This window comes from Bemisia tabaci, chromosome 4 (assembly GCF_918797505.1).
Source record: "Bemisia tabaci chromosome 4, PGI_BMITA_v3".
NCBI classification, from domain to species: domain Eukaryota; kingdom Metazoa; phylum Arthropoda; class Insecta; order Hemiptera; family Aleyrodidae; genus Bemisia; species Bemisia tabaci.
The window spans coordinates 35,868,113-35,887,667 of NC_092796.1; the positions used below are offsets into that span (position 1 = coordinate 35,868,113).

General features: G+C 39.7%; 2 protein-coding genes across 2 annotated transcripts; one reads left to right on the forward strand and one right to left on the reverse strand.

The window, feature by feature from the left end:
- Nucleotides 1-275: 275 nt before the first annotated feature.
- LOC140224497 (uncharacterized) lies at nucleotides 276-4,553 on the reverse strand. The gene is made up of 2 exons (XM_072299766.1): nucleotides 2,646-4,553; nucleotides 276-1,312 (listed from the first exon to the last, which is right to left on the reverse strand). The coding sequence occupies exon 1, from the start codon at nucleotides 3,989-3,991 to the stop codon at nucleotides 2,726-2,728; it is 1,266 nt and encodes a 421-aa protein (XP_072155867.1). The 5' UTR covers nucleotides 3,992-4,553; the 3' UTR covers nucleotides 276-1,312; nucleotides 2,646-2,725.
- Nucleotides 4,554-5,652: 1,099 nt separating this feature from the next.
- Nucleotides 5,653-8,639, forward strand: LOC109037030 (uncharacterized). The gene has a single exon (XM_019051514.2). It carries the CDS (start codon nucleotides 6,418-6,420, stop codon nucleotides 7,732-7,734), a length of 1,317 nt encoding a protein of 438 aa, XP_018907059.2. The 5' UTR covers nucleotides 5,653-6,417; the 3' UTR covers nucleotides 7,735-8,639.
- Nucleotides 8,640-19,555: the final 10,916 nt, after the last annotated feature.

Here is a 19,555-nt window from a genome sequence, read left to right on the forward strand (position 1 = left end):
GCGGATACAAAGGGAGGGAAAGGGGGGGGGGCTAAAGACGTTGGAGATACTAAAGCGGTTGATGCCCGGGCGGCAATTAAAGCAGATTGTTTCAACATGATGCAGACGTCTAGAGCAGCGCTTCATGCAAAACTCCCGATTCGCCCACGTCAACGGCCATCGATGCCGAATTTGCACCGGAAACGCGGAGTGAGAGCCTCGATCCAGCATCAAAAACCGAATTCAAATTAAAGTGAACATGGGTTATTATTATCGTAACTAGAATTTTTATGTACGGCCAAGTGCCCATTACACTAGCATCACGAAAGTATTAGGAGGCGCCATCAGCTGCTCGATTATTGAATCTATATCAAATGACCTTGATCGATATTGGACGACCTTGATCGATATCGAATGACTTTGATCGATATCGAATGACCTTGATCGATGAAAAGCATTGCTAATATAGGGATCCATCTATCAGGATCATTCGATAACGATTCAAAAATGGACCCGCAGGTATTGCTAAGGTTGGTCATGGTATTCTCCGTTGTGAAACCACTTAAATGTCTTCGCATCGTGGTCTTTTAAACAGGGTAACAAGTTTTTCTGGGTTTCAAAATTACCTGATTTTTCAGGGGTTGCGAACGTGCGATTCCTTGTCGGATATTCTTCTAACCACACAATTAAAAAATGACGAAGTTTCTTCTTTCCCCTGCAAACCCGTTAGTTTGCGCACTGAAAAAAAAAGGTATGCTGTTTTAGCACCGAGGATGTCAAACATATGTCTGGTGATCCTAAGAAGCTACCTTGATTGCCCAATGCCCACGCAGTTGAATTTGCATTCATAGGATAAAAAGTTAACTGCCGGTGCAGTAAAGGCAGCATCTTGGAATCACCAGACACATTTTTGACATCCTAGGTGCTAAAGCAGCATCTTATTTTTTTCAGTGCAGGAGGAAGGCAATATTGTTCCTTCGCCATCGATACCCCATCGAATGCGTCGATTATGTTCTCAGAAATCGCCACCGCTCGCACGGCCCATATTAGAGATAGCGGCAACAGCGTGGATGAGCGCTAGGATTATAATTGAAATTAATTTGCCGCTCGCATGATGCCTGTTAAGGAGCGACTGATCAGTCGGGTGCATTCAACCCATGGCCGGGGAAGGAGGAAAGCGTCGAGGGCCGAAATGAGGAGGAAAGAGCAAAAAACTGAGAACAGGAGCTCGGCTTTGTTTCTGACGTCGCGGCCGTGTGCGGAAGATGGACTCAAATTATGCGGGCTCCCACGATTTACGGTTGCCCCCGTCACTTGCGGTGAAATTCGCCTTCTGTGCAAAAAAAAAGAAAAAGAGAAAAAAACACGTTTTGAACTCTTCTCAACGTAGGATTCACCGATAATATACGCGAGTAGAATTGAGAGGCTTGGAGGACAAGGCGCATGAAAGCAGTTTTTGCTATTTCGATAGGTAAATACGTGTTTGAAGTTCCGAAATTACATGATTCCTCATGGCAGAAAGAAAGTTCGAACTGACTTTTTGACGATTAAAAAATGGAATTTTGGAGACAATTTTTCAATGAACATGCTTTAAGAATAGTTTTTTTTAAAAATTGTTCTTGACTCATTTTTTTAAAAAAAACTGCACTTATGCGCCTTGCTCTTCAAGTCCCTCAATTGTAAAATGAGCTGACACGATGACTCACAGCACCGCTAAAAATTTTGAGGTGAAATTCTGTGCCGGAGTCAGGAGTCTGTAATATAGCGTTAATTTCACATCGCATTCATATCATTTGGGGTTTTTGGGCAGTATACAGACTCTGGCGCCGAATTTCACTCCTCGATTTTAACAGTGAGAACCCTGAGAAGTCCATAGTATACTTGAGAGGGTGATAAAAGTTCTCGGGGAGTTAGGGAAAACCTAGAGAAGTCAGAGACTTTTACCCAATCCTGAAACGTCAGAATATTTTGCTGTGGTGCCTTAATTTTTTTTAAAGCCAAAACCTTGCATTTTTCTAAGCTCAAAAGAATTGTGCTTAAAATTTTTCTCGAAAATAATATTTACGATAAAACATTGAAAACAAAAACACCCACCGGGGAGTTGCATGTTTGCAACCCCTGAAAAATCAAGGAATTTTAAAACCCAGAAAAACTTGTTACCCTGATTGAGGAGAATGTATACAGCAGGCAGTTAGCAATCGACGACAGATTGCAATCTCTTTATTGTGTTGAATTAAAAACTATATAAATCATAAGTAAAGAAACAAAAAAGAATGTCCTGAGTCTTATGCATTTATTTCAAAATTTGGTACGTTTTTTCTTCTTGAATGCATGGTAGTAACTAGCACACTTGCCAATGTGTGTATTAAAATCAGTGACCTCCTTGAGTTTGTTCGGATAGGCAATTAAACTAACGCTTTGACAAGGCGGGGAGTATCACTGAGATTGAAGGCGGTCGAAGTCGAACTCGTATTCTTGACATTCTGTACCAATGCAACCTTCACTACATCGATCCAAATTATTACATATTCACGAGTTAACACGCATGCCGTGTGCAAATTGCCGACAATTGCTGGCTGCTTGCAACATGTATGAAACATAAGTGAAGATAATAGATAATAGCAATCCCTCCATTTAATGTCGAACATAGAAAATAATACACTAACCTAAATGTTTGCATTCTTCCACGAAGCTAATATTTTATGTTGACTGAAAGAGAGTACATTCCAGTAATCTTATACAGAATCTATTCCTTCATCTTTAAGTTTAGCATGTATTTAAAATCAAAGTCATGCTCTATCATGAATTTGACAATCTCAGTTACGTACGTTGTCGCGACTTCACCTCCAGTAGCGAGTCGCAGCTCCGTAATCTCGGGAAGAGTCAAATTAAACCACTCCTCCTTGGGTTCTTCATCTACAGCCAGCATCTTCGGTAAAAGAAAACTCGCATAAACGTATCCTAAGAATCCCCTTCGCCGTAAGTCCAGTCGCAGTTCCTCAAAAGACGGCCTCAGTTTTGGATCAAGAAGTGGATTGGACGTCAAAGCCAAGTAATACGTCCGGAAGATGTCATCCCAATGATGGGCCTTCAAAAGGGGCGAAGAGTGGACAAATAAGTAATGTGTAAAGTCGGTCACCGGAGATGAATATCGAATGGAAGCCCAGTCGAAAAACATTACCGCGCACGGTTCGTTTTTAGAGTCGTATTTGTAGAAAATGTTGTTCGTGGTAAAGTCACCGTGAGTTAGCACTGCTAGAGGCTCACGCGGCGTGATCATTTTGGCAACCGAATGATCGACTCTCTCCACCAGAGCTAACAAATCCTCCAGCTTACTCTCGTAGTTTGGATCATTTTGCAGGGGCAGAATCCCGCGTCTACAGTTATCTTGGAAGAAATTGTCTGGATTGGCCAGTCTTCTTTCATTGAAATGAGTCTCTGATATTTTTGACATAATTTCTGCGAACTCCTCCGGGCATTTTTCCTTGCAAAGCAACGACATGGCGTGAAACTTACCAAGCCATGTGACGGTGAGCTTGATGTGTTTGTAGTCGTTAAAGTGCTTCCACGGTGACGATCTGAAACCCTGTTTTTGGGCGTTCTCAAAAATTAATACGTCGTTGGTGGGGTCATTGTGATCAGCGTGAGCCAGAATACACTTTGGAAATATTTGTGCAATGGTGCCTCTAGGATCACATTTTTCAAACAAAGGCAGTATCTCGGTGTAGAAAAGGATCTCGTTATGTAGACTGAGGTTAAAGGCGAACTTATCAGCTGCTTCGTAAAGTTTGCCGCATTCGTAAGTTTTTATCACAACACTGCGAGACACATGATTTCTATCCTTTGTTTCCAATATTAAGTCACCAAAGTAGATAGTTGATGTAACATAATTTGCCGCTTGAAACGTTCCATCTATGATAAAATCCAAAAATTTGACAATGTCATGGCCGAGTTTACCTTCTAGTGCAGCCTTAGGCAATATGTCTGATGTTAGTCTCCCCAACACAGACATTTTTCAGATTATTTTTAAAAAGTTTGTTGATAGGATTTTATTTTCAATGGTACAGAGAAAATCCGAATTTCCAAAGGACACCAGGAGGATCTTTAAGACGATTGAAAACACATTTCATTTTTGTCTATGCCCTCATATGTCTTGAATTACACAAATCAGTCATGGGTCTATCGTAATCACACCAACTTCCAGGGAGTCTGCTGACTTTTACTCATAACTCTGTCGTCAGAGGACATGCAAATATTTTCCACCTAAAGTTGCTGCAGAATATCTCAGGCTTTTTTCCAATTTTAAGAACTTTATTTTTAAGCTAATAATCACTTTACTTGTAAACTATTTACCAAAATAACGTTACACAAAAGGAGATAGAGCTAAGACAGCTCAACTAAGAATGTCTTAATCAAAGCAACTCTTTAAACAGAATCAAGATGTCACAGATGCTGCGGTATTTGTTTTCATTTTTTTTTTATTCATCACTGTTTTTTGAATTTTACATAATCGAAAGACTCCAATACGTTTCAATGTAACTCTCCTAGAATTACACCTGAATGATAAGATATGATTTCACGATTCAGCTTATCAGCATCAAATAGTGACGTAAGTAGGTATATCCATTGATTCATTTAGTGATTCATCGTAGAATGTTTTTTGACTCAAAATTTTGTGGAAGCAGAGTTTACAGTGTTGACACGATAGAAATGTCGAGGTTGCGCACAATGATATTTCGCCTTCAATTTCCAAGGTAGGTCAGCCAACATCCCCCGTGCAGTATTAGTTATCTATTCGACGAGTTGTATATTTCGTTGCCTGCAGATCACGTCCACCTGTAAATCATGTCATTTAACACCTTACGATTTTGATGTTAGTTCTGTTTTATTGTTCGATCTATTATGAATAAATATCGTAAAACAACAGTATGCTAGTCTACTCTCAAAATTGCTTTCAGTCTTATACTTGATTTTCCGGAGGTTAACTTTTATGCCGTTGAATTCTCTTCTTCTTTCTTTCTTTCCGTCTTTATTTCTACTTTCTTTTCTCTACTTTCTTTATATTAATTTTTTTGTTCGGGGAGTAGGCCGTGTCATGTCACTGTGTGGCCTCTCTCCTGAACATACCACTGGTTTGAGTTCCCTCCAAAATGTTTACAATCCTTATCCCGTTAAATGTGAAGGTTGGAGTAACACATTAAGGTTAGATTAAACTTTAAAAAAAAAAAAAAAAAAAAAAAAAAAAAAAAAAAAAAAAAAAAAAAAAAAAAAATGAAGTTGCAAATGGTTCACCATAATTTCATCAGAAAATGCGGTAACTTGATTTTCGCAAAATTCTCGCCATTTTTCTTCTCTGTTTTGAGCATGTCCGACAAAAGAGTCAAGATAAAAAGTTGTCCAATTTATTTTAAGCAGAAATACTTCAGAATCGGAAATTTTGGAACACTGTCATTAAGATAAGTGTCTCTAAATGTCTAAGCAAGGTCAGTTATCGATATCTTCCGAAACGTGAATGGTTTTGTTCTGAAATTCTTCTAGAAATGTGTAAACTTTGCGTGTGTGTGAGTTATACTCACTGTTTTCATTGAGACTCCTCCGTCTGTGTACACACATCAGAGCGGCCCACTTAAAAATGAATGTGAAGTACATTGAGGCAAAACCAACATCGCCGTGAGAGAGATAAGAGGATCAACGAAAATTGAGATAGTTTAGAAATATCTCAGTACTGCGTTGCAATGAGTGTAATCTTTGACTTTTTTGTCCCGCTGATCCCGCTGTAGGTAATCTGTGAAAGTTTCAGTTAAACCGTTCTCTTCATTTTCACAAATCCGGATTCAAAATTTAGTGGTGAAAAAATAGTGAAAACGTGTTAAAACTCTTTTATGAAAAATTATTCTACGCAGTCACGATTCATCGTATGAATGGACGTGAATTTTCCAGTAGTGCGAGTTTCTTTGTGCTCAAACAACTGTCATTGACTACCCAAGCGATTGAAAGACTTAACATTTCAAATTTGATCTACGTATTTTTGAGACTAATTTAAATATTTTTTGAGAGAAGTGTTAACTGCCATCATTAGCTTCAGTGTGTACCGTATTTATACAACTGACTCTCAAAAAATAGACGTGGTAATGAAGGACTCTACTTCATTTGCTCATTAAAGTATACATATGAATCGACAAAGTATATGCATTGCCATGATCTTCAAGATTCGGACAAGGTCTCATTGATAATCTCAAAATTTTTAGAAAGAGTATTTATAATCAGAGCCACATAGATATTTTGCTCTCCAAAATTAAACAATTACTTTTTGCCGTGAAGAAAATCACCAGTTTATTCTATTGAAAATATTAATATTTTTAGCCTTAAAAGTCTATTTACGATTCCGACGACTTTCATTGTGACTCATTTCTAATTTTGTCTATTGACATATCTTATATGAATCAAAACATGTCCGTGTTAGAGAAATTGACTACAGAAATATTTCCAAAACTGGCAGCAGAGGGAAAATTTGGTCGCAACATTCTTAGGTTTGTAAAATTCAAACCTGATGAAAAGTTTCAGGCAGTAGATCATTTCGCGTCAAGTATCTACTTTGGTGATGTAATATTGGCAACTAAGAACAGAAAATACGTGTCTCAAAGTGTTGTGATCAAGGCTCAAACCGGTGGTAAGCTCAACGAAATAGCAGATAAGCTCTCGTATAACCTTCAGCTTTATAACGAGGTCTTATTCTACACCGAAATCCTACCTCTGCTCAGGAGGTGCGACCCTGACGACACGGTTACAAAATTATTCCCAAAGTGTTTTTACGCTCATGCGGTGAAAGATGATCCAGCCAGCGGTATCCTGGTTTTTGAGAACTTACAAAAACAGGGGTTCAGACTGTCGCCGTGGAAAACCTTCAACGACTTCAAACACATCGAGCTCACCCTCACATGGCTCGGTAAGTTCCACGCTTTGTCTCTGGTGTGCAAGAAAAATTACCCTGAAAAATTTAGGAGCGTCATCAATAAAATATTAGAGCCTCATTGGACCGAAAAGAGACTCAAGAACCCTGATGATTTCTTCAAGGAAAACTGCAAGCGCGGAATTCTGCCTCTGAGAGATGACCCGAACTACAACCACAAGGTAGACGATTTGCTGGCCCTCGTGGAGAATGTTGACCCAGCTGTCGCTAAAATGATCTCTCCGATCGAGCCCTTAGCCGTGATCACTCACGGGGATTTCAACAGGAACAACATTTTCTACAAGTACGACTCTAATAACGAGCCTTGTGAAGTTAAGTTTATCGACTGGGTCACCATACGCTACGCATCACCGGTTATAGATCTCACATACTACTTGTTCATAAACTCCTCTCCGGCGGTTCAGGCCGAACATTGGGTCGACATCCTGACGATCTACCACTCGGCGGTGACGTCCAACCCCTATCTCGACCCTGAATTCCAACTGTGTTTCATCGAGCTTCAGATAGATATACGACGGCGGGGCTTCTTCGGGTACGTTTGGGCGAGTTGGTATCTGCCGATGATGATGTCGCTCGAATCAGAAGCGAACGACGATTGGTTCAAGTTGACGGTGGACGAACTCATCAAGTGCCGACTTGCTGCTGGAGGTGAGAAGGCAACCATGCTAGTTACACAACTTGTCAGACACATGATAGACCTTAACTTTGATTTTAAGTACGTTTTCGAATCGGAAGTGAATAAAATTGAGCCTCTGAAGATAATGAGGGCCCTGAACCTAGTCTGACCGATTCGGGATGGAAGTAAGGAATAGGGCCTTACTGGAATGGCATGGAGAGGTTTGGAAAAGCAGATAGATGTGCGATAACTTAGGACTCCATCATCTAGCTCGTCTTCTATCTATCTATCTATCTATCTATCTATCTATCTATCTATCCTATCTATCTATCTATCTATCTATCTCTCTCTCTCTCTCTCTCTCTCTCTCTCTCTATCTCCTCATTTATCTTCTCATCTATTATCTTCTTTGACTTTCCCAAATCCTTTTCCTTCTTTTTCTTCTTCTTCTTCCTCTTCTTCTATTTTCTCGCTTTTCTCTTTCTCCGTCATCTTAAAAATCCTTAACTTTCGCACATGTATCTGTTTCCAAAACCCCCCATTATGTATAAAATGTATAACCCTAATACTAAAACCAATACTAAAATATTGGGGGGGGGGGGCATACTTACATGGAGGTAGTGCTAAGTAGTTTCATCCGACTGTGGCGAGCCTTTATGAGTTTAGAAGATCCGACTCTGTTAGACAGGGGATTGAATTTGAGGGAAGAGGTACATGAAGGTACGTTGAAAAAATGAAGAGGTGAGAGTAGGAGGGGGTTGCATTGTCACAAAATTTCATTTGAGAATGAATTTATTTGCTCAAGGAACATTCTCAGATTAAAATATTCTGATTGGACACTTTTGTTCATTTTTTTTAAAATTTTTATTGTATAACATCCACTTGTTATAAACAACAGTCAGGTGGATCTATGAAACTTTCCAATTTAGTTCAGTATCTTTGACCCTCGGTCCCTCTTTAGTTGTACAAATTGATTAATTAAACATTATTTTCTTTTACTTGAGGTTTTTTTACATTAGTGTTTTAAGTTTACATTTTATAAAGATCTAAGAATAAATCTACATGTTTCCTCAATTTTTGTCCATCAATCATACAGTATAGTGTCCCACAGTGGTACGGTGTGCCACTGTGCCAGTAGTGTGGGTAATCCACATGATAACATGCTTGAGAGATGCCTCACGCCACACTGGAGAAAAAACACATTGGATCTTGAGTCCAGACTCTTGAAAACATTGAAAAGAAAAAATACTCTTGATTCAATCGGATTTTTGCTTGAATCAAAACGAAATCCGCTCAAATTAAGAGGCTCATGGTTCTTGATTTCAGCTAGATTCTGATTGAATCAAGAGTACTTTTTCTTGTCGATGTTTTTAAGAGTCTGGACTCCAGATCCAATGTGTTTTTTTTTTCGAGTGCATGGTATCTAGAAATAGTATATCAATGCTCAAAGTGCGAAACCACATATCTCCGTTTGTGATATAGAAGGCTTTCCGTCATACTTTATTTTTTCTCTGGAAAACTAGCCAACGTAGTTTCTTAAAAATGGTCTTGATTTTTCTTCTCTGTTAGTAGAATAGTCTGTATAAAATTGCAGCTATGAAGTTGCCTTTTTTTCCTCCTTTAAAACATAAAATAAAGGCAAAATATAAGAGCAGCAGTTTTGAGACACCGTAATGAAGATCCGTGGTTTTGCACTTTGGCCGCATTAATATTCGGCCACCAAAGGTTAAAGCCTCAAGTATAACCACTTTTACTCTTGAATTGCGTTGGTGGGACTGTCGAAATTTTGGAGGACTTCGTTGATGTTGAAAGAGGAAAATTTTATAAATGATCAACAAGCACCATTGTTTGAATAGAGGACAGCTCCACTCAAAAACGTCAAGCGCATTAAATTTAGTGAAGGGAAATTAATATTGTTCTAAACGAGAAAAAGATAAACGAAACTCATGAAAATTGAGATAAAATGAAAACATTGACGTAGATATTTGGTTTAAGCGAGCGGAGGTATAGTGGAATGTTGTGATCTTCTTTCGTCAGCTTTCATGTGTTTTGAAGACATTGAAATGTAACCTTTCCTCTCAGTTTTACATTAGTCTTTAATCAAATTTTGTTGATGAAAAACAATGACAAAAAGGTTTGTGGTACAACATTCAGTAGAAAGCTAATTGCTTAAAAGGACCGGTTGAGAAGATCCAAATGTTTATTTGTGTTTGGTACACACATTTATTTGCGTTAAAATAATTTTCAGATAAGTTTGATTGATTTGGAGTGCTTTCAGGGCCGGATTTAGGGGGTGGCCGCATGGGCCACGGCCCATGGCGACAAATTTTACAAATTTTCTTACATGTAAATATATTTTTAAAAAAAAATCGGATGCAGAAAAAAATACAAACGAGGAAAGGCGACAAAATCTCTCATTTCCTGAGAGTATAGTAATTTCTAATGTTGTCGTCTGTTGGTGATACAAGAGATAGCACATTTAATTAGTCGAGTTAAGACAGAAATCAAACACCAAAAACACGCAATTTGGCCTGGAACGGCGCAGTGCAGAGAGCGATGATGACAAAGGACTTGAGATGAACAGGAGAAGCCCTCGGCGCAGCGGTCGGCATGTAACACATATTAGCGCCTACATAACTGCATGAATACTTCACGCATTGCGTCAAACAAAGTGCGGTCATCAGCTGTCGGCTTGAAACGCAAAGCGCCTACAAGACTGGATGAATACTTCACGCATTGCGCCAAACACACAGTGCGGTCAGAGCGACACGGCGCTGCGGCGGCGGAAGTTAAGATCATTAAAACACATAGTCCAGGCGCCTGGTAGCTAAAAATGAGGCTACCTGGAATTTCGGGTACACAGCGATTTTTTCGGCTTACTTTATGTTTTATTAATGCAAACTGTAGCCACTGAAAACTATGAAATATTTCACAGCCTCGTGAAATTACAAATCTTTCATGTCCTCTTTACGTTCCATGGCCCCCTGGTCTCCATCACAGTGCTCTTACTTTCTCTATATAGGCTATATACTCTACTCGCGTGAGGTGTTAGAAATTTCGTGGGCTCACGGGGTCCGGCGTGTGTCGAGTTAATTAGGCGAAGCGTTGACTCGCCGGACGCCGCGCCGACGCGAGACGCGGCGAGTGATTTACGGGACGACGACGTCGCGGAAACGCTCGCGCGATGAGATTCGCACTCGCGCACGACGAACGGGCGCATGAGTTATTGTCGAGGGATCACGGGACCCGCGGCTCGAATCGCCCGACGAAATTAGCGCGAATTAACGCCGGTTGCGGCGAGTGAATCGCGTGCAGCTCAACACCACCTAGCCTCCCCCCCCCCCCCCCCCTTAGCGAGTGTAATGCTGAATTTGGGGTATTTTGTCAATGGCTACTCATGACGAAAGCCTTTATCACACTATCAGAACTAGCCATCAAAATATCATGATCAGGTGCTGTGATTGGCTTATTGGATGACTTGGACCAATCAGCAATGACTTCGACATTTCGATGGAGTATTTTGATAGTGTGACATAGGCTGAAGAAGCTTACGTTCCATACTCGCGGTTATTGGCGTAGTAGTTTGGGAAACGTCATCATTCGTGATTTTCAGGAATGTTTGGGCTTCAGGAATAATTCCTGGCTAAGCCACTTCAGGGGCCGTCCATAAATTACGTCAACCATTTTTATCAATTTTTCGCCCCCTCCTCCTCCCTCCATCACCGTATCTGACTGTCATCCACCACTAGACCCCCCCCCCCTAAAAACTACGTCATCCTAAGCTTAACCCCATTCCCTTTCGGGGGTAAAAGTAAAAAATCGACCAAAATCGGTCGATATTGTCTGCAGCGTCAAGAACACGATTAATTAATTTTCTTGCGTCAATTTTCTCGTAAATAGATAGTTAAACAGCAATCCTCAAAGCCTCTCATATTGATCAATATTTTTCGAGAGGATCTTGTTCCCAATTTATCAGCGATGTCCTTATTTCAGCAGAGACTCGTAAGATGAATGTGCTCGATTGACAAATAAATTAGTGTGGTGTCGAAGTGATGTTAACTTCACGCGATCTGAAAAAGACCAGAAAAAGCAGTTATAGAGACATAGATGAAAGGACGGACGAATTTGCACCGTACCTTCTATGGATGGAACTCAATCGGCCTGGATGACATATGGTCAAAACCCATTTTTGTCAGTTGTTCCTGCTATAGCTGGCTCTCTAGTTCCTGTCCGGCTGGTCACTGGTCAGAGGACCAAAATCAGTTGTTAATTTTGCCGTGACAATCTATCATAGTGTCAAACTGATTAAGATTTAACAGCCTGGAGATTTGAAGTGTATTCAACTAGTATCCTGGTATAATTTTTTCCGTTCCTCTTTTGGGCTGCTTCGATTAATTGAGCTTGTAAACTCGAGGGAAGCTCATAAATATCCATAATCAATTTCATCCAATCTGTGAGCCTCGTAGGTTTAAATAAAAAAATGTTTCCCCTTTGACCGGACTTGGCTCAGCTGTTGTACATTCTGTACACTTTGAACAACACAAGGTGGGGAAAGTACTCTACACTGAGAAAAATATTTGCGTTCTTGTCTTACTTATGGTTGATATAGAAAGTGAAACACGAACCAACCCAAATTGTGTGTTAATTTGGGTACAGTGTGCGGTAAATTTTGCGCAGAAAACTTAAGCAAATTGTGTTTCACGTGAAATCTTGATGAAGAAACCTACGTCAGAGTGCCTTAATTCGTACCTCGTTTAGTGTTCTATTAAATTATTACGATACAGGTTTATTCCGTGGATAAATTTCTCAAAATGGACATCATTTCAGGGAGAAAAATTTTGGATCAACAGCTTGCATACCAAAGTTCCCTGTGTGTCCAATCCATGACCCAGCAGCGAAAGGGCATATCGCCTATTCGAGTCGGTTTCAACTCCCGTCGTTTGTTTTGATTTTGTCCCACGTCTGGCCAGTGCTGAATTATTCAAAAGTTGCCCATTCATCTCTCAGTCAAACATTGAATCCAAAGCAAGAGTCGTGAATTTTAAGAAGCAAACAGGTGGATTGACGAGACATAACTCTTTCCACCTCCAAAGCTGGAAGCACGGAACTGTATCCGCAGTTTCCAGCACTTTAGTGAAGACGAAAGACTCAACTTCCAATTAACAGAACGCACAAAATAAGTTGTATGCTTTATACTTATTCTTACGTGCTTCACGTTGGTTACTTTCATTGATGGTTTGGAGGTCATCAGTAAACGCACGTGAGTTGAAGCGTAATGCAAGTAATAAATAAGCTTGACATACGCACCCATTCACTCCCGTTTCACGTAGAATATTTACACTGGTACTGCCTCCTCAATCCTTCAGCACGTTTGAAACTTTGCATGTTTTTAGACTTTAACGGAGATCTCAAGGCCCGAGGTAAACACACAAGATAACGACAGAGTTCTAAACGTGATAAGAAGTTGTACATTTTCAATCTTTAAAGTGAGGAGCGAAAAACTTTCATTGATATCTTTGTTGAGAATTACACGTTTCCTTTGGGTATTATTCAGTTTTCCCTGACGGCCCAGTCTTCGAAATGGCCGGTCAAAAGTCTAAAAATCACGTCGTTCACTGACATTAATTTTATATGCAATCCATACGCTAATTGGACGTATTTCTATCAAACGGAACTAAGCGCCAATTTGAGTTCCTTTTGAGGAATTTAGAATGCCGGATAGCGCGTTCTGTCAAACGGACCTAAGCGCCATGGAAAAGAATTGCGAGTATATGACGGGATAAGCCGGACGCCCGATTCCGCCGCCAATTCCAAGCCCCCCTCTACCTTCCTCCTCCGATGGCGCTTAGGTCCGTTTGATAGAAATACGTCCAATTGACGTATGTCCCCCACTGAACCGACTTTTGACAAATTGTTCGCGAGATTTTGAGCAAAACTTAAAAGTAACAATACAGTTTACAGGTCGGTTTTGTAAACAAATTTTACAACTTATTTTTTTTTTATTTTTTAGAAGTTTTTAACGAAAAGTTTTTTTTTTTTTTTTACTAAAATTTACATTTACATTCAGTATCTTTGAATCGTGTGTTGCATATTCAAAAATTGGAGGCGTTTCAGCAATACTAAGTCGAGACTGAGTTGACTGCAGCGCCTTGATGCAACTATTCGTGTTCCACGATGTGCGTATTGCATATCCAAAAATTGAAGGCAATTTCGCTTCTCTCACTTCTCCAGAGATGGTCGGGAGTCGAGCTCGAAACTCGTCAGTTATAGCACTCTGATGACGAGCACCCATGTACAGAGTCTCTCATCCAGCCAGTATTTGAATCGGTTATTTCTTTTTCTTCGACGAGCACGAAATGAATACGTAAAAAACATTGTGCCCCTTCTGCTGAACATGATCCAATTAATTAACGTTGAAACGGAGATAAGTTTTTTTGCTTGGGAAACTCTGAATATACAGAAAGCTTTTCTGAAAAATACACCTCCATCAGAGGAAATTTGGCAAATTTTAACGGTGGAATACGTTTTTCATTCTTCGGCGTGTGAAGTCAGAGGACGAAGACTATAGGCACGTTTTCGCAAATGATCGAAGGAGCACGGGGCAACGAGATCTTGCAGGCAGATTAGCGCGAGCCTACAACAGCTCCAACCCTTTCGTACACGCCCATCTCATTTTCCAACTTTCTGGTAAAAGGTGAGTGAGAAATAGCCTCGATTGATACTTAGAGACAAGTGAACCATAATTTTCATTACAAATCCACCCAAGGGGCATATTGCCGCGCTAAGGAAAAACGCTGTATGAACATTCGAGAGTTACCAAATTTCCTTCAATTAAATATTTATTTTCGTGGAAAGTTATGAATATTTTTTCATGAAATTTTCAGATGTCTTAGGAGAAAATGTGAACAAAATTGCCTGGAAACTGGAGGAAAAATACTCGATATTTTCCCATTAAATTCCATTTTTATTGAAGGAAATATGACAACTTTTAAAGGCTCAAACGACGTTCTTCCTTAGTGCGGCAGAATACGAGGATAGTTCCAAAGGGAGGTATCCTGATTTTCTTTTTCAAGATCAATGAGTATACTCTCAACTTTGGGGAGGATTATGTTTCTCGCTCCCTCATATTTCTAACAAGGAAACATATTTCAAATGGGCGCTGTTAATTCGATGAACGGAAAATACCAAAATTTTTCTCTTTTTTTTCTATCTGAATCTCTCGAAATTTCTAGTTTTTCAAGCTTCGGACAGCTTTAATTCATGAAGAGTAAGTGACAATGAAATGAGTGCTGCTGAAATGACGTCTGTAATACTAATAAACTGTTTTTGCTTTAAGCAGGGTTAAACGAGTTCGACGCTATGATACCATGGTGTCAACGGCTTCTTTTTAACGACTCACTGTTTCTCTCCTCTTTATATTGCTAACAAAGAAAAATAAATTAAATTGATGATGTCAATTCGATGAACGGAAATTTTCGAAAATTCACTGCTGTTCCATATCCGTGCGTAACATTCGAAATTTCCGACTTTTCAAGCTTCGGGCAGCTAAAATTCATGAAGAGTATAAGTGAAGATATGATGAGTGCTGCTGAAATGACGGTCAAAACGATATTCAACTTCTTGCAATTCAATTTTTTGCAAGTTTTAACCATACCTAATTGCTGTGATTCTATCCCTACAGCTCCTTGACAAAAATTTATGCATTTACATCAGCATTTCCTAGTTGTTCCTCGATGATCGAGCTCATAGTAGACACCGAAGTTTAATCGTCCCTGTTGACGGTCATGGCGCACGCTTTTCTGCCTCAAGCGAAGGACATCGGGAAGAAAGACGTATCCGCCAAGGGATCTCTAAGCAATCGGGGTCTTTTCACCGAGTGTCGTCCAATTTTCACTCAGCCTTTCGATGGCAAGCAACAGGTCATCTATTAGAATGCGGTCAGTAAAACCGCGCCTCCCTCCTCCTTTGATACTCCCTTCGTGCTATCACGTAAAAGACGGAGGAAATTCAACCAAGGAACTCGCCTCCTCGTGCCGTCACGTATGTGTCATTCCGCCGTTGTCGGATTAATCGATTAATCGCATTAATAGTTTTCCAAGAAGCGTTTGATCGAGAATTTATGCGTGGTTGCCGATGATAGATAAGTTGCGAATATGAGCATTCTTATACAAGTTCCCTTACCAAAATTTCACGTAGAATATGATTCGTGGAACCAAATTCACTCCTAACTAAGTTTATCATCGTTTTTTCGATTTTGTAAATTTAAACCTGTCGCTCATGAAAAAACAGAAATGTACGATCCATAAATAGTGGTTTGTCATTGAAAAGTGAAGTCTAATTTGGATGAGCTGAATGCCAAGTATGCAAAAGACGCCATTTGCGTAATTTGTGCCTCCTTTTGATCAGTGTTCAGTGTTCACGTGAATATCTTACTTAGGAGTTGATTTCAAAAATTTCTATTGGATATCTTATCTAGTATTTATTGTTTACTTTTTATGTGTCCATTTCAAACTGCTAATTTGCATTACTCCAGTATGTGGTGCACATTACACAATCAAAAACTGGTTCTAAAATCCACAGTAGGAGAAGTAAGCCCCTGTTTCTGGCCAGTTTCTTGGTGCGCTGAGGAAAATACTCTTTGTGATTTTAAAGAATTCTAGTAAACCAAGCACGGTATTAAGTAAAGGCGAACTAGACCGGCTCCGAATTTTTGAGGATTTTTGATAGATTGTTGAAATTGATAGGCTAAGCTATAGACAAAGAAGACAAAAGGAATATGGAATGGTCCCATTGGTGGAAGCAGATGGTTGCAATGGACAAAGAAGGTAGGTGACCAACTAACGGCAATCCGCGAGGGAACTTAAAGTTAGTTCATGATTTTCTCCCTTAGTCTATAGGAACCACCTAATTCAACCAATAGAATCCCTTCATATCTCTATGTCTTCCTTGTCTATAGCTTTGTCTATCAATTTCAGCAATCAGCCCGCTGGAACTACATGTTGACGAGGGAATGATGGTACTATGCTTGATGCTACCGAACTGACTCTCTGCATCTTGGGCTTTTGTCAAAAAGAAAATCTTCTGAGGAAAATTCGCAACAACGATCGCATCGGTTCAACGCCTGGCTTTTGCACTGAAGGAGGGGATTGATATCGGGAAACTATTGGAACAAGTGTAAATCGATTGGGCCTACGAGTTGCTGGAAACCACTTATGAGCGGAGTTCCACGAATTCCACAATTCTGCTGACTGCATCCCAATCCCCAGTAAGGAGGGATTTTTTTTTTCAGGACGGTTTCGTTTTCTTTCGCTTGAACTCGCGTGGAGTAACTTTCGCGGAAAAGGAAACTAGGATCTCGGAAAGGGATACACAGTAAACAAACAAAAGTTCAGCATATTAAACGGTCGTTCAGAGCCAGTTAAGACCTCCGGAAGGTAAGAAAAGACGCGGTACTGTGCTGCCATGCTAAGGAAAAACGTCTTATAAACATTCAGGAGTTGCCAAATTTCCCCAGATAAAATGTGTACATCTGAAGAAAATCATGTATATTTTCCCTTGAAATTTCTAGATATTTCAGATTGAATTGCGAACAAAGTTGTTTAAAAAATTAAAGTAAAATATTCACGATTTTTCTAGGAAATTCACTTCTTGTCGACGAAATATGGCAATGTCTGAAGGCTCATAGGGCGTCTTTCCTTAGCCCGGCTGTATGACCCTCTGGTCAATACTTTTACCCTATTCAAGAGCAAAAAAAGCGAATCATTTTGTCGCTCCTCTACGGATCGATTGTTAAATCGATATGGAATGATCCTGATCGATAAATCCCTATCTTCGCAATGCTTTCTATCGATCAAGATCATTTGATATCGATTCAGCAATCAAGCCGACGAAGCAAGGGCGTGGCTGAATGTTGGAATGAGCCTTGTTTTCCATATTAAATCATGCTTTCCAAAGCTCATGTAAGTACACTATTTACGAAAAGGGACAATGTTGCACGCAAACCCTGTACACATAGTTCCTTTTAGTATAAGTACGTCCTTTTGAAGGTTAAGTACGGAGATGCAGTTCAAGGAAATATGAATTAAAGTTTTTGAAGAGCAAAAGATCTGATTTTCGGATAGTTTCCTCTTTATTCCTCAAGAGGAAAAGTTTTCGTCTAAAAATTTTAACCGGTTAAATTGCAAGAGACTTCATTTTTTCTTTTTTTTCGGACAAAAAAGTCAATTTTGCTTTAAAAATCCATTTTTTTTAAATTTTGAAAAAAAAAGTGTAATATACACCCCCGTCTTACTACCCCTCCCGTCGACGCTGAAAGAGGAGTGCCAAAGTTCAGGGAAAGAAACCAACTGCACAGTGTAACTGTTGGAGTATTTTCAGGCAACTGAACAGCACTTCCTTCGTTTACCCAAAAACTTGGATCTTTCCTGTTCTCTACTTACTCTCAATATTCCACTACGCTGGTCTGGAAAACACATCTCTTGAGGTAAAATACAAAATTCCTAGAAATCGTTTTCCTCCGATTTTTTCTCTTTTTATTAAGAATATTATTTAGGACATTCGAGATTCCGGGGGATACTAGTCTTCTGTTTCTCTAAAAATCAATTACATTATACGGGAGAAATTCGGCAAAGTTTGAGTGCTTGTGTGGCGTCGTTAGTCATTAATCTTGACAGCTGTCTCCAAACGCCAAGTCTTCACACCTAGGACAAACGAAGATATCACCTTTCGACAAACACTGTCGATGATTCCAGTCACCGCGATAGTGCATACCTCAATTTCTTCCACCTATTTATCAGCGATTCAGCGCAAGGTGGCGGAGACTGTTGATTCAACTATGAATATCAGTTCCGTGGCGTGCTTTGCGATATATCGATTGCTCTGCCATTTGAACGTATGGAAAAGGATTGATAGACAGGGTGCTCGCATACCGAACACCTTAATAAACGATTCTTTATCATAGCTTCAACAAGGCAAATATCGATAATCGATCATTCACGCCTCGCCAATGATGAATATAAAATGCTGGATTCGAGACTGCCGGTGGATCTTTAAATGTTAGGACGATAAGACAACAAAAATTCAATATACTGCATGGTATGGATTGGGCTTTGTCTTCTCGTGCCAATGCAGTTCCAGTAAAACAGGATATTACGCCGAAAAAGTGGACATTGGATATTATTTGATTATTGTGTGATTTTCAGCGCGTTTAGTCCGAAAACGACCCCGGTTTTTCTCATACACCCATCAATTTTCTGCGCGGTAAATACAATTTTCGTCAAAAAAATTAATTTTTTCACGAATAGAACATGTACTAAATTGCCTGGATTTGCACCTTTCATAGTGGTCTATTCGGCAAAGTTCATTACTTCCCCGAAAAAGTTTTCTCCGTGCATTAGGATAATTTTCCGTATGGGCGATTCAATTTCATTGAACTTATGATCGGAAGAAATACACGCAAAGAATGTGAAGGTCCGAATGTCGATCAAAATCGACATTGTTAGTGCAGTCGACTCCAATCATTCTTCTCGCATCTAACTCGAATGGTTCGTTTACATACGGAACACAATGAAAGCTTAAAAATGGCGGAATGAATCAATGTCGAGCGGCATTCTCGAAAGTGAATTCCCGATCGAAAGCTTGAATGATTCCTGGTATCCTTTTCGGGTTGATACTGGCCGCCGGGAGGTGGTGCGCCTTGTGCTCATTCTCAGAAAAACAACGTATCAGCAATCGGATGGTGCCAAATTTGTCTTTTTTTCAATGAAACATGAATTTTTTGGAGAATTTGTGAATTTCTAATTTAAAATTGTCTTTGCAATATAAGCCAGATTAGACAGATTCAGGTTTTTTGGACCCTAAGACTTGTCATGCATTTAAGCAAAACAATCAGAAAATAGGATCACATGCGTACATTAACAATAAAAAAATAGGATCCCATGTGCATAATACACCTTATATATGTTTTTTTAAAAAGAATATAAGTGGAATAA